Below are 14,120 nucleotides of genomic sequence, written 5' to 3' on the forward strand. Positions count from 1 at the left end.
CATGGATGTTCCCTGGAGGTGATGTGTTACATATCTTTGGGTTGGTGGTATTGCAAAGCCATTCACCATTACCTTTCAAAGATCATAGCTATTATGGACTGGAAGAAAGGAGAAAGTCGTTTTCATGGACAGCAAGAAGGAGGATCTGGCCAGTTAGTCTTACCTTAGTCATTGGGAAGGTGATGGAGCAAATAATCCTAAAAACCATTTCCAAACATATGAAGGGCAAAAACGTTTTGGGAGTAGTTAGCATGGATTTATGAAGGGGTAGTAATCCCTGACTAACCTGATAGCTAGCAAAAGCAATTGTCGTGTTGTGCCCCTGAGGAGAAACAACCTTAGCAGGCTGACCATTAGTCCACAAATGCCCTTGCAGCAAAGAATGCCAGCAGCTTTCCCAGCTGTATTACAAAGACTTGTCAGCAGATTTAGGGTGGTGATCCTTACCCATAGATTGTACTTTGGTTGTTCAAGTGAGCTTCTCAGTCTACTTACTTAAAGATGGCTTTCTCAGTAATTGAAAGTATATTACTTTTTTTCTCCCTAAGCCTCAAGAGATCTATAGGTAAGCATGAGATCCTTACTTGTGAATTATGGAATTAAAGGTTTAGTTAACTGTTCTAGAAATAGATGGTTAATATAAGACTGTTAAAGGAAAAAAAAACAAAACACCTAGAAAATGTAATTCAAAACATGATTAATGTGCATCCAGGATTTTATGTGCCATCCAGTAAAACAAAATTGAGGCCAATATAAACTTGAAATGTAGTGCAACTACTGAATTAGATTAAAGCATGTACTCTCTATATCTGCAGCAATAGGAAATGCTATAAAAAAACAGGAATGCTTGGATATTCAGTTAATAAGCTTCTGGGTTTATAATGCTGTACTATGCAGAATCTGCAGCATCTGTGAAATTGTTGCTATATGTCTGTACAGACTTGAGTATTCCTGCAATGACCGATCACTTTCTAAAATAACTAGTAATTTAGAAAAAGTTTAAGAATGGAGGGAGTGGCATTTTTAGGCTTTTCACCTCCTCAAAGAAGGGGATAAATGTAAGGATTCTAAGAACTTGCTCTTTGTGAACACGTTTGTGTAATACTGATATTTCCTGAAAATGCATGTTTGCAGCTTCGTGACCCGGTGTGAATTGTTCCCCAGCTTTCCCTACAGTCACAAGCTTTAACTTGTTCTGTGTAGGCTCTGTTCTACCAAACGGAGCTCCTAGGAAGTCTGACCTCATCACTGGAATTTATTTAAATGTTCTCCAAGGGGAAAAAATTAAAAGTGCAGTAAGTAAAACACAGAGGATTTGTTATGACAAGATTAACTTGTATGTTGTTTGCAAGAAAGGATCACTTGAAGTTTATAGCAACGTTTAATATATTTTTGTTATATGATGCTTCTGTAATTTCCTCAAGTGATTGATCAACAGCTATTTGCATACTAGCACTAGACAGAGCTAGAGGAAGAGTTTTCTCTTCTTTATTGAAATAAAGCATTTCCATAGGGAAATTCATTTCTAATGGTTTATTTTGGACTTGTTCTACACAGACTTCACAGACTGGCCAATGCATCGATTGCCACTCCTATTTAGTTGAAACCAAGACCAAGATCTAAATAACTGTGGTGAAGAAGATCTTGCCAGCTGAGCGCTTTGACTGTTTGTTATGTTTTGTATTTTTCCTTTCTTTTTCTGTAAGATATCTGCCATTTATATTCTTTTGTCTCATAACCATTGAAATGTAGCTGTTTGAAATTTTTCCCCTCAGAGCATGTGTGCTTTAAAAGGAGCACCTATGAAGCTCCAAACAGTAGCTGTAAAATATTACTCTCTTAGCTCTGCTGTGAAATAAAATCCAGATCCTTAGATATTTGCCCCCAAGTCATGAGTCTATGAATTGCTTTACCCTTTTTCTGTGTATTATATCTTTTTCATTCCCTGATTAATGAGTAAACAGTCTGAAATCAACATGTTGTGTTGGGATGGAAATTATGAGCGTAAACACTTCAACAGCAGCTAAAGTTTGTTCTCTGATTTTCAGCCTCATATTGTTTATAACTAAGATACTTTTTTTTATTTTATTTTTTCAATTCTTAGTGTAGTTATTCATCCTGGCATGGCAATATCCTGTTAATTTTTGATACATTCTCCAACCACTGTTTTTAAATGAGCTTGCTAATTCAACTTCACCTTGTTTCCAATATATTCTTACTATGGCAGTTTATCCACAATTTGATGTTGGTTCATTTTTTATTGCCAAATAGAGGAATCTGAAAGTCAGATTTTTGTTTAGCTTAACAGTAATGGAAAATCTGTGTCCTCAACATAGGCTGGAAGGGAACATGGGGGAAAAACAAGTTTGAGGAACTGCATGAGCTGTATGATTGCTTTCATTTGTATTACAGTTTCACTTAGGCTAGAATCCATTCACATAAAGGAGCCCCAGAAATACGTTATATAAAATAACTTTGGAAGAACATCCTGTTTTGTTATTACACAAAAATTGTGTTGCTTAATCACAGACTAGTCTTGCGGTAGGAAGAGGGGGGAGTGTGACCAGCTTTCCTTCTGAGCTTGTGGAGAAATAGTTTCTCAAAGGTATCCAGACATTCTGTTGAGATAATTCATCAACAATGTCAGGTGGACCATATGCAACTTGACACTTTTGTGATTTCTCAGCCACTGATTGCATTTGCTTGATCAGTTGTTAGCGTTCAGTTCTTGATGATGCTTATTTTATCACGATACTCTTGAAATTAAAGCTGTGTTTTGTAGTCAACACGATTATATTGGTTTTCAATTTCATTTTTACTTTGGTCATTTTTAGTTGTATATACTGTTAGCCATTACGTAGTTCTAGGTTTGGTTCTAAATTTCACATGTGAGACTGTATGATAGGGAATCCTCAATAAAATCAAAATCCTCAATAAAAATGCAACCTCGAGCTGAGCGGCTGATTAAGTTTTTATTCTCTGTAGATAAATTTTCTCTTTATTTTGACATAATTAATGAAATATGTGTCAGGATAAATGACAGTAATAGAAGCTGCTGTGCTGAGATTGTCAGGAAAACCAAAAGCCTAGAATAATCAGGTCATAATTTAAATCAAAATTAAGAGTCTCATTGCCAAGTTTTGGTAATAATAAAAGTCATTTTTGATCTACTGAACACTTGGAATATTTTAAGGGGCTCTGAGTAAATCGGAGCTGTGAGTCTTTACCTTGCAACATAATGATTATTATATCTGCCTGCAGCCAAACCTGTGCAGACTGTGAAAGTGTACCTCCATGATACTGAAAGGGAGAGGGATGATTTTATTTCTGTACCTAAGTTTGAGAGGTCATAGAAATGGGAAGTGCCACAGGAGGATAATAAACAAATGCTGTCTTTTGAAATTTTTTTTTTCCTTTAATATTCTGGTCTGTCAACAACCCAAGTACTAATTTTTTTTTTGTAAATGGAGGTTTAGATACGCTTTCAAATGCAAACATCAGACTTCAAAGCAAAAGAGATGCTTTCAGTGTGGCAGGAAGAATAGATCCTTATAAATTTTTACTGTGGAGTCAGACCATATTCCATCTTCAACAGTGATATAGGAAAGTCTGTAGGAGCAGCATGCAAGTTTGTCCCTTTGGTGACCCATTCTCCTGGTACTTTCCCACAAAATATTAAAAGGGACTCTATGAAGGTGTTGTTTTTGACTTTATATAGTTCTTTTTTTTTAATAATTGCTGGCACTGTCTGCCTCTGCAGTCCCCTCTGACAGCAAGTTTCATACCTGCTTATTGTCTTTGTTAAGCTGGTCTTTACTTGTCACCTTTCACAATGACACCCAGCATTTAGTTGGCATTTATGGCTGTGGTTGAACACTGAACTGAGGATTTTAGAGAACTATCAACTATGACTTGAAGAAGTCTTTTCTTCACTCAAAGTTCATGTGAGAATGTTAGTGAGGATCAGATTATTCTTCCCTAATCAAGTAATCTTATATTGACTTGGACTGAAGGTTATCTTCTACACATTAGACCACCTGTTCAGTTTTAAAACTTTAAGATCTTTACCATTTACGTGAAATTTAACCACAGATCTTAAGATTTTTCTGTGTGGTCCTTCTTTGGGTCAATGAAATTGAACAGACTTGGTCCTAGTCCTGATTTCGTGGGAATCCTATTGTTAAGACTTTTTCCAGCAAAAAGTGACTTTTAAGTCATACTTGTGCTTCCTATCACTTTAGGTCCATAAAAATCCCCTTTTTTCAATTCCGTTCTGTTACTTTCTTCAGTAATCTTTATTGGGATGCCTTGTTCTGAAAACACAAGTCAACTGGATCTTCGTTTACCCACACGCTTCCATGCCACTCTGAGTTCCTGCCAGTAATAAGGCAATATTTTCCTTTGCAAAAGATAATTGATTTTTCCCCCCAGATATGTGTGGGCTCAGCAATATTATTCTTCCACTTGGACTCTTCTATGTTACCAGCAATGGAATTTACTATCAGTAGTCCTTTCAGGATCTTCAGAATTCAAGGGTCAGTGCCATCTGAGGCACATGACTTAGTGATTCAGCAGGTCCAGTATTTTCTATGCAATGTCGATGTAGCTACTCTGATGTTAGAAAGAGGTGTTGTGTGAGAAGCTGACTCATCATCTTCATCAGTAATGATGGATGCCAACAATTTGCTAAACTTCTTTGCTGTGATCTTCCCTTTCTTTAGTACTCTTTTCATGCCTCTGTTGGAAAATGATCCTGGCAACTGCTTGGCTGCCTTTCATCTCTCAAAGTATTTAAAGAATGTTTTAGTCTCAGCGTGTGCATCTGTTGCAAGGTGATCTTAAAATTCTTCTTCATCCTCTTAATTTCCTGTTTACATTTAACCTGCCTTGTTTTATGGCCTTTCCGGTTCTCTTTTTCATTCTGTTCATTTTCAGGCATTTCCTGATGTTGTCTTCTGCAGTCTCCTGACACATTTTGAATAGCACATGCTGTTACATACACTAAAGCAAGGGCAGAGTTTTATGCTTAATTATTCAGTGTTTTCACTTGCAGTTGCCAGTAAACTGCAACAGAAAGTTCACTGTTAGTTACTGTAGACAGTTCACTATTTTCTAAGTTCAAAATGTTTTCTCCTTTCATAGGATCTTTCTTGAAGCAACAGAATTACAAATTTTGATTTTGGCACAAATGCAGGACATCACAAAATGAGTGAATCAGGAGTAAGGCGGTGTAGTTGAGTCTCTTTGAAACAAAACCAGTTGTTTCTGAATATTCAAATATTAGATATGGAAGATTTAAAAATCTGCTGATATGAAAGAAGATGCCTCAAAGTCTTTTCAAGATCTAGATGTGCACAAATCCCATTTATTATTATCATTCAGATTACTGTGATGCAGAGTTGCATCCCGTGTTCTTGGATTGTTGACTATAAATGTAAACCTTCTTAGCTGTATAAAATGTAATATGATAATTACATTTCTTTAGGAAAATACGCAACTGTGGAGTACTGTGATGTGATTGTAATACTGTGCATCATTTTTCCAATTGTTAATGGCTGAAGTAGTAGAGATTGTTAGCTGTTAATTCAGCCTTACATTGAAGCATGTCCAAGCTCATTGGTAACTAAGGGAAACCGTACTGTGATGTCGTTCATATTAACTGTGAGCCTTTGTTGTACTCATTAACCGTGTGCCTTTATTATAGCTGCATACCTCTGGAGGGATGTTGTATTACTGGGTTGTACAACTGGCTGAATGGGGAAGCTGGAGACTGGCAAGCAGATGAGCAGTGATTCTCTAAATGTGATAAGTAGTATAGAACTGTGGGATGTGCACCTTCTTGTTTCTTCTACATTGCAGTAGGCAAGCAGTTAATATAATTGGCAATGATTATTGCTTATGCTTCAGATTTAATGTCCAGCTGAGATTAATTTGAAGAAGGTTTCTCAGAACAGTGGGATCTTGGAGCACGGCTCTACCTGCAATTGTGAGAGAGAAGGTACAGAATGCTTTCTTCTGATGTAGCTATATCCTGATGAATGTTTTTAAAAAACTTTACATGACCTGGCTGTACATATTCAAATTCAGTACCCTGGGAGGCCCCATCCAGTCTTAAATTCCTGTAAGTGTTGTGGCTTTTATGTAGATGCAGGAAAGCCTTATTAGCAGATTAACTAAAGACTCAGTCAGCAGCTGGGGGTTTTCTGCACATTTTAAAAGCTAAATAAAGTTAATTAAAGGTACTGGGCCAAAGCTTTAGGCTCAAATTTGGAGTCTGTAGCTGTGGAATTGGCTATTTGACATGCTTAAGTTTGAGTCCAGAATACATATTTGTGGTAAAATGTAGACTTCAGATGTATGTTTCATGAAGTGCTTACATTCCTCAGGGAAATATTTATCAATCTGGTATTTTTCTAGCATTTCAATACAAAAATACATTCTACAGAGCCTGCACAGTTATTTGATTGTGATGAGTTAATTTCAAGGGGCTAAATGCAAAATGCATTTAATGTAGAAGCTCTTGGTTTGAATTTAGGGATAGAAGTGTTCTAAGAGATGAATAGAAATAAGGAGAAATAGGCATTTCTCTTTATTTTTTACACCTTTCGTAAGTGTAAAAATGTCATGAAAGAATAAATTTCATTTTTAGCAAGTAATAAATCAAGGTCTAAAGAGGTTTGATATTCTTTGACCAGATTTTTAAAATTCCTGATAGTATGCAATGTAATATTTATGTTCTGATTTTCTTAGAATGTTTAGTGTGTTTCAGTGAACACGGATTTCCTTCCATTTGGGAAGCTTTTTCCCTAAAACGGTGCTTACTATGCAGGTGAATTATTGTTTCCCTTGACAAACACGGAAGCCATCTAATCCCATCCTGTGTGATAACTTTGGAAATCTCAAGGAGCACTGCAAAACTCAAGTGCTGCATGGCTACACTAAACTAAGCTTTGAATATGTGCTTGCAACTGGATGCTTGCTAACTGATTAAATCTATTTATGTCATGTAAAAATAGCTTATCTTTGGGCCTGGTCAGAAAATTGTAGGCAGTATGAAGTTGTGTGTGTCAAGAATGCTCTCCATTCCTTTTCAGTTGGGAATTGCTACTCTTTAGCTCGAAAGGAACGGCTGACAGGATGCCATGTTCTGAACCACTGACATGAAAATGCAGCAAAACTTTCATCCACAGTATCTCCTCTGAGAGGACTGCCTTTTAGAGAGCATTAATTCCATTGCTTTGTGGTCACTGGGCTGTATTCAGAGTTTATTGCATTAGAAATATCTAAATGAAGGGTGCGATGTTCATAGCAATGATGCCTCTCATTCAAAGGAAATGATAGGAACGTTTCAGTGCTTTCTGGGTTTTCTGTATTTTTATTAACTTGCATTGAAGTTTAGGGCAATTTTATACATCATATCAGACAAAAATGTTTATGAACTTTAAATCAGGTCAGATTAAGCCTCGAAAAGTCTAGAATAACTTCAGATGATATTTATATCATGTTGTCTAGAAATTGTATTACAAGATTTGCATCGCATTTCTGCAGTACAAATTGGAAATCTTATGCATTAGAGACCATTTTGGAATATAATATCCAAATGCACTTACGATTTCTCATATTCTTTGCAAGCTTGAAAGCTGAAGAAAATGGATTGCAGGATTCATGCCATTAACTAGCTGTGTGGTGTCATTTTGTCTGATTAAGTGGAGAATTATGTCATCAGGTTGATGAATCTCACACATGGTGGCTAAAGCTGTGTGCGCATCTAAAATGCAGTAATTTGCACTTTCTGAATTTCAAGGCATGGGCTGTACATATGCAGGGTTCAGTTTGGAATGGAATGGTTTGGATCTGAAGCACAAGTCTTATGAGGAGCGGCTGAGGGAGCTGGGATTGATCAGTTTGGAGAAGAGAAGACTCAGGTAGACCTCATTGCACTCTACAACTGCCTGAAGGGAGGCTGGGATGAGGGGGGGGGTTTGGCCTCTTCTCCCAGACAACAAACAGGATTCCAAGGGAATGGCCATAAGTTGTATCAGAAGAGGTTTAGGCTAGACTTGAGGAAGAACTTTTTCTCTCAGACTGATCAGGCACTGGAATGGCTTCCCAGGGAGGTGGTGGGGTCGCCATTCCTGGCAGTGTTCAAGAGGCACCTGGATGCGGAGCTACGAAATATGGTTTAGTGCTTGTGGTAGCAATGGTGATGGAAGGACGGTTGGACTACATCCTGTAGGTCCTTTCCAACCTTATGATTCTGTGATTCTGTAATTGTATTTGTACGCTGGGTGCGTGCTGAAGACCTTAGTTCAGCAAGGTACTTGGAGTCATGCACAACTTGCATAATTCCTATGCTTGAATGAGACACTTTTAAGCACCTTGTTGAATTATGGCCCATGTGGTGATCGTTTCTCTGCTCAATGGAATCAAACTCTGGCACTGGAAATGACCTCACGTAGGTTGGTTTTAGCATTTGTCTGCATTGTGCCACCACCAGTTGGCTCTTGCTTTAATTTGTGGTTTTGTAGCTATCCAAACACTTGAATTGTGTTGTGGTGATCTTCACAACAATTATATGCCTCTTGATTGCCTTTCTGTTTTCAATGCAAAATTAGCATTGTTGAAAAAATAGCTGTGCTTTTTGGTTGCCCAGAGAGTTACTCTCGATTTAATGTGAATAGTTAGAAATCTATACAATATGTGTAACATAAATAACAGAAAAAAAACCTAATAACTTTGATCTATATGCTTAGCTATTTAGATATGTACTTACCTTGTCTACTGTATTTTAATGTTTTTCAGACAAGTATAAAAGAAGGATTACTACTGAAGCAAACCAGTTCTTTTCAGAGGTGGAAAAAGCGTTACTTCAAGCTTCGAGGTCGTACCCTTTACTATGCTAAGGATTCAAAGGTAATTCAGTGATACTAGCATCTAATGCCACGTACTTCAATTTTGCTTAGGTTTATAATTAGAATATCAATAATTTAATGATTTATTAGTGATTGTTTCAGTAATAGTAGTATTGTGCATAAGGAGCGGTATGCTCAATTAGCTTTGATTAAGGAAGACATGATATGTCGTGATTTTTATATTTGGAAGTCAAGTTTATCACTGTTCTTTTAACTTCTTGGGTTATTCAAACCAACTATTAATTCATCTTCTGCAATTGTTTTTAGAGGGTGGTTGGTCTCAAACAAATCCATGACTTCAAAAAAAGTAAAAATCGAATAATGCTTAGAAACTATCTCATAAACTGCATCCAAGCTCTTCAGTTTTGATGTCCATATTGCTCTTAAAGGGGTCAAAGTAGTTACACAAAATTGAAATAGGAAGTTTTTCTGCCAAAAGTTATTTATGTGGGGAAAAGGTGTTTCCTATCAATTGAAATTTGTAGTGGAAAATTCTGGGGTGGGCAGAGAGGAATGCTTCTGTCCTATCTTGAAGGCATTTCCTTCCTCCACCTCATGACTGAAATGAGAGCATTTTGCCTTGCTGAAGAGGCTCAGATCGTGCTGTTCCATAGCAATGGTCATTACTTTTTCTGTATCCTGTGGTGTTGCAGCATCTGACTGGAGATGTAGGTGACGTGCTTCAGGTCTCCATCAACTTCTCTAGCCAATCCTCTTAATAATATTCTATAACTGAGGCACTAAAACCTCTCTTTCTATGACTCTTGACTATGGGTACATACTACACACTTGTATGGCTGTGATGAATCAAGGAAGATGTAGTCTCTGCAGGGAGTCTAGCACTGAAGTACATGTGCTATTACACTTTTCTGCATTTGTTGCTACCCCAAGCAGTTTGTAAGTCTTAAAAAGCACCACAGATATGAGCTGTGAGAATGGCAGTGTTATCTGTGTCATAAAGATGAGAAAAGGAGGAGTAATGAGTAGGCAGTTGCATGAATACCCTGCAGCACTGACTCCCCAAACTTGCTAAGTCTCACCAAACACTGATTGCATGCTGGATCGTAGAGTAAGCAATTATTTTATTTCTACTTCCTATAGCATAAAAGAGAAAGAGTGGGGTATGATTAAAAAAGAGCAAGGCGATTCTGTTAGTCACAGAATCACAGATTTACTTAGGTGGGAGGGGACCTTAGAGATATCTAGCTCCAACCCCCTGCCATGGACAGGGTGGCCACCCACCATCTCAGGCTGCCCAGGGCCCCATCCAATCTGGCCTTCAATGTCTCCAGGAATGGGGCATCCAGAACCTCTCTGGGCAGCCTGTGCCAGCACCTCACTGCTCTCTGACTAAAAAATTTCTTCCTATCATCTAACTTAAATCTCCCCTCTTTTAGTTAAAGCCATTCCCCTTTTTCCTATCAGTATCAGACCATGTAAAAAATAATTTCCCCCTTCAAGTACTGGAAGGCTGCAGTGAGGTCTCCTCAGATCTTTCTCTTCTCCAAGCTAAACAAGCCCAACTCCCTCAGTCTTTCTCCACAGGGGAGGTTGTCCAGCCTTCTGATCATTTTCATGGCCTTTCTCTAGAGGACCACATTCCTCCTGTCCTGGACCCCCAGGCCTGGATGCAGTACTCCAGACAGGGCCACACGAGGGCTGAGTAGAAGGGGACAATCCCCTCCCTTGCTGGCCACCCCTCTTTTTGATGCAGCCCAGGAAACTGTTGGCCTTTCAACCTGCAGACATGCGCTGCTGACTCATGTCCAGCTTTTTGTCCATCAAGACTCCCAAGTCCTTCTCGTCATGGCTGTTCTCAATGATTTCTTCTCCCAGCATGTACTCATATCTGGAGTTGCCTCAAACCTAAGTGCAGTATGCATTTTGGGAGTCACTGTTTTGTGTTCTCTTAGTTAGCAAATAGAAACGTATTTGGTGGTGAGGTAGGAAGTTCTGGCACCTTAATAGTGTTTTCTGTGTTTTCTTTTTTGCTTTTATTTTGTTTTTATCTTCCAGTTGGAGTGGACATGAGGAAATGAAAGCAGAGAGTGTAAGCATGCTTCACACTGGGCCCAGGCTATATTTAACATTTCTGTGTTCTTTTCCATTCACAGTCTCTAATATTTGATGAAGTTGACCTGTCTGATGCCAGCGTGGCTGAGTCGAGCACAAAAAATGTCAACAACAGCTTCACGGTATGGAACCATTATAATATTGGTCTTGAAAGCTGCAGATAGAACATTATCAGTAAAACAGTAATCCTCTGAATACCTTCTCATTGTCCTCTGTGTGGAAATGAAATGTCCTTTATTTGAAAATGACATATTTCATCAGCTATTGATAGCTTTGCAGATGAATTTTTTAAATGGAATTTGGAAGGTTAGATATCTATCTATTAGGTAACATTTACATCAAAAGATGCTGGTACAAGGCATTAAAAATTTATCAAGCTTTGGTATTAGTACTTTTGGTTTTATCCTGTAGTTTGTCTTTGAAGTGGCATGGTAGATTGATTCAAATGTAATTATGTTATTGCTTTAATTTCCCGTAATATTTTTGCTATTCTGTCATATTGAAGTCTATTCTATAATTTTTTTCACTACTGATCATATCCTTATTTTAACAATTTCTAAGTTACGAGAAAAAAATGGCCTCACATCTGTACCTTGAATCTGATAGTGGTATAAGAAATAAGAGTCTTCATAAATCCCCAGTTTTGTAAGTTCACAAGTGTGTTCTGAACAGAGGTCTTGCCATCTATTGTTTAAGAACATGTCTGGAATTAAGTGAAAATGTTGGACATGCTTTCTATGCTGGGAAGGTAAATTCTTTGAACAAGAAAAAGCAATGGGGAAGCAAATTATAGCAGTAACTGCAGCAGTATAATTTCTCTTAAACTACATATCCCTATATATCCCTTATTCTCTATTACAAAGCAGATTTTCTTTTTTCCTGAGGATATGTATTATCACAGATGGTCGGTGCTGTCAGTATTATAATTCAAGGTGGTCCAGTGCAGGGCTCCTTGAAGTTTTGTCAGCTCTTCCTTGTGCTAGTACTTACCAGACAGCCACTGAAGCATTCAGAGAACTTAAAAGATGTGTTCACATCAGCCTGGGCAGCCCAGCGTGTTACAGAATCATAGAACTGTTTGAGATGGAGGGAACCTTTAAAGGCCATCTAGTCCAACTTCCCTGCAATGAACAGGGACATCTACACCTAGATCAGGTTGCTCAGAGCCCCATCCAGCCTTACCTGGAGTGTTTCCAGGGACAGGGCATCCATCACCTCCCTGGACAGAGAGAGGACATTCTGAAATCCAGACAAAACTGTTATGTCAGTATAAGTTTCTTTGCTGACAATTAAAAAGACTAATTTAATGTTAATTAAAAAGCCTAATTTGACTGAAGGTCTCTGATGAGGGGTGATGGTGTGATGTACTAGCTCACCTTGCCAAAAGGTCCTTCTCACTGCTGGGAAGCTGCTTCTGTCTGTCCCCTGTATGGAATTACAGCTGTCAGGGAGGTATCAGGAAAGCTGAGGAATCAGGAGATGTGCAAAGATCATGAGTTGACAGTCCCAATAACTATGACTGTAACTTGTTATTCAGGAATACTCAACATGTAAGACTCAGCATCCCCTGATGTTCTAAACTTCACTCACTGTAGTTTCTTCAATGGGAAAAAGAAGTCTGTGGCATTGAAGTTATTGCATCACAAAATAAGATACTCTTCTTGGTGAAATTTTGACAGAGTGAGGTGTTATGGTTTTGGCTTTTTTTTCCTTGCTGTTTCTTAAAGCAAGTGTTTGGTGTTTCAATTTCAAGTTGTGTCCTTTAAATCCATCCACTGTTCACCAAAGTCATGCTTTGTAACTAGCATCAAGGTTTCTGGGGAAGACTGCGGTGAAAAAGAAATCTTGGGGCCTACAGCTTGAACAAAGTCAGAAACCAATTTATTTTCATGTCCTGGGTAATTTGGAGCAAACTGTGCTCTCTCTAAGGAGTGCTAAAATTCATTTTGAAAAATAACTGGTGTGTTGAATTCAGGACTGAAGTGCCATCTGACTCGACTGTGAAATATGGTAATAGTCATCATCTCACTTAATCTTTTGGCTTCTTCCTTTGTGTTTGCTGAACTTGGTCCCCCAGCAGCATGACTTGGTAAAGTAAGATGCCTCTGGCCTTGCCTACATTAGTTTTGAGGGGGTGGTGGTGGTACTTTCCTGCAGTACTCCTTACAAATAAAGATAAACATTTTGTTCTTCTGTCTTTAAAAGCATAATCTGACCTTTCTTAAAGTTCCTTTTCCTTTATTTTCTGTTTTACAAGTGTTATGTCACTTAGTGATGTTGTAAGTGATCTCTTAGCATTTCTTTGGAGGGTGTTAAAAAAGTAAAAAAAATAATCCTGAGCTCTTGCCTTCTGTAGTTAATGTATTCCTTCTTTTTCTTTGGCCTAATAGCAGATATAGACTTCATTAGAGGGGATATGGTTGGACTGGATGATCTTGTAGGTCCTTTCCAACCTTGTAATTCTGTGATTCTACAATTAATATCCACCATAGGATGTACAGTGGTATTTAAAGAAAAACATACTTTTAAGAAATATACTTTAAGCTGCTACTCCACATCTTGTGGAAGCTTCTGTTTTGCCTTCTTTTGCCCCTTCCAATTTGTCTATTTGGGGACAGAAGTGTCAAGATTTTCCATGCTCTTTTTTGGATAAAACTCAAGTCCTAAAATTAGTAATTGAACACACATTTAAGATTGAGTTTATTTGTGATGTGCGTGCTTGTAGAATATTTTATGTAACTAAATATCAGTGTTTATTCACCAGAATTACTTTTCCTTTCTTGCTACAAACAAATTGAAGCTGAGGGGAATGTTAAGATAAATAAATAGATCCTAATGAAAATCAGGAGCTACTAAACTTAAAACAGCCTATATTTTTCAATTACTTTTTCTTTATTACTTTTTCTTTATATTTTTCAGTGAACAGCTAAATCATTTCAAGCAAATTGTTCCTAGTGAGCAAGAGTGTGTTAGGGTAGCTTCTAATAGATTACATGCATTTCATATTTCTGTCTGCCCTCACACACAGAGGAAATGATGTCCTATGGCTTCAGCAGGCTTTAAATCAGACCCTTATGACTGGATTCTTTTCACTGGCACGTTAGTCCATAGGAAGAGAGAAACCCAGCTGAAGAA

The 14,120-nt window shown here is 37.9% G+C and overlaps 1 protein-coding gene across 1 annotated transcript in view; it reads left to right on the top strand.

Moving 5' to 3' along the window:
• The window catches only part of DGKH (diacylglycerol kinase eta), a 157,822-nt gene that overhangs the window by 72,648 nt on the left and 71,054 nt on the right, over positions 1 to 14,120 (top strand). The window contains 2 exon segments of the mRNA XM_042838892.1: positions 8,803 to 8,913; positions 11,027 to 11,107. Coding sequence (XP_042694826.1) covers positions 8,803 to 8,913; positions 11,027 to 11,107 — 192 coding nt within the window.

The sequence above is a fragment of the Centrocercus urophasianus genome, unplaced genomic scaffold (assembly GCF_019232065.1).
Source record: "Centrocercus urophasianus isolate 14NV4802_14NV808 unplaced genomic scaffold, USGS_Curo_1.0 seq_9, whole genome shotgun sequence".
NCBI classification, from domain to species: Eukaryota; Metazoa; Chordata; class Aves; order Galliformes; family Phasianidae; genus Centrocercus; species Centrocercus urophasianus.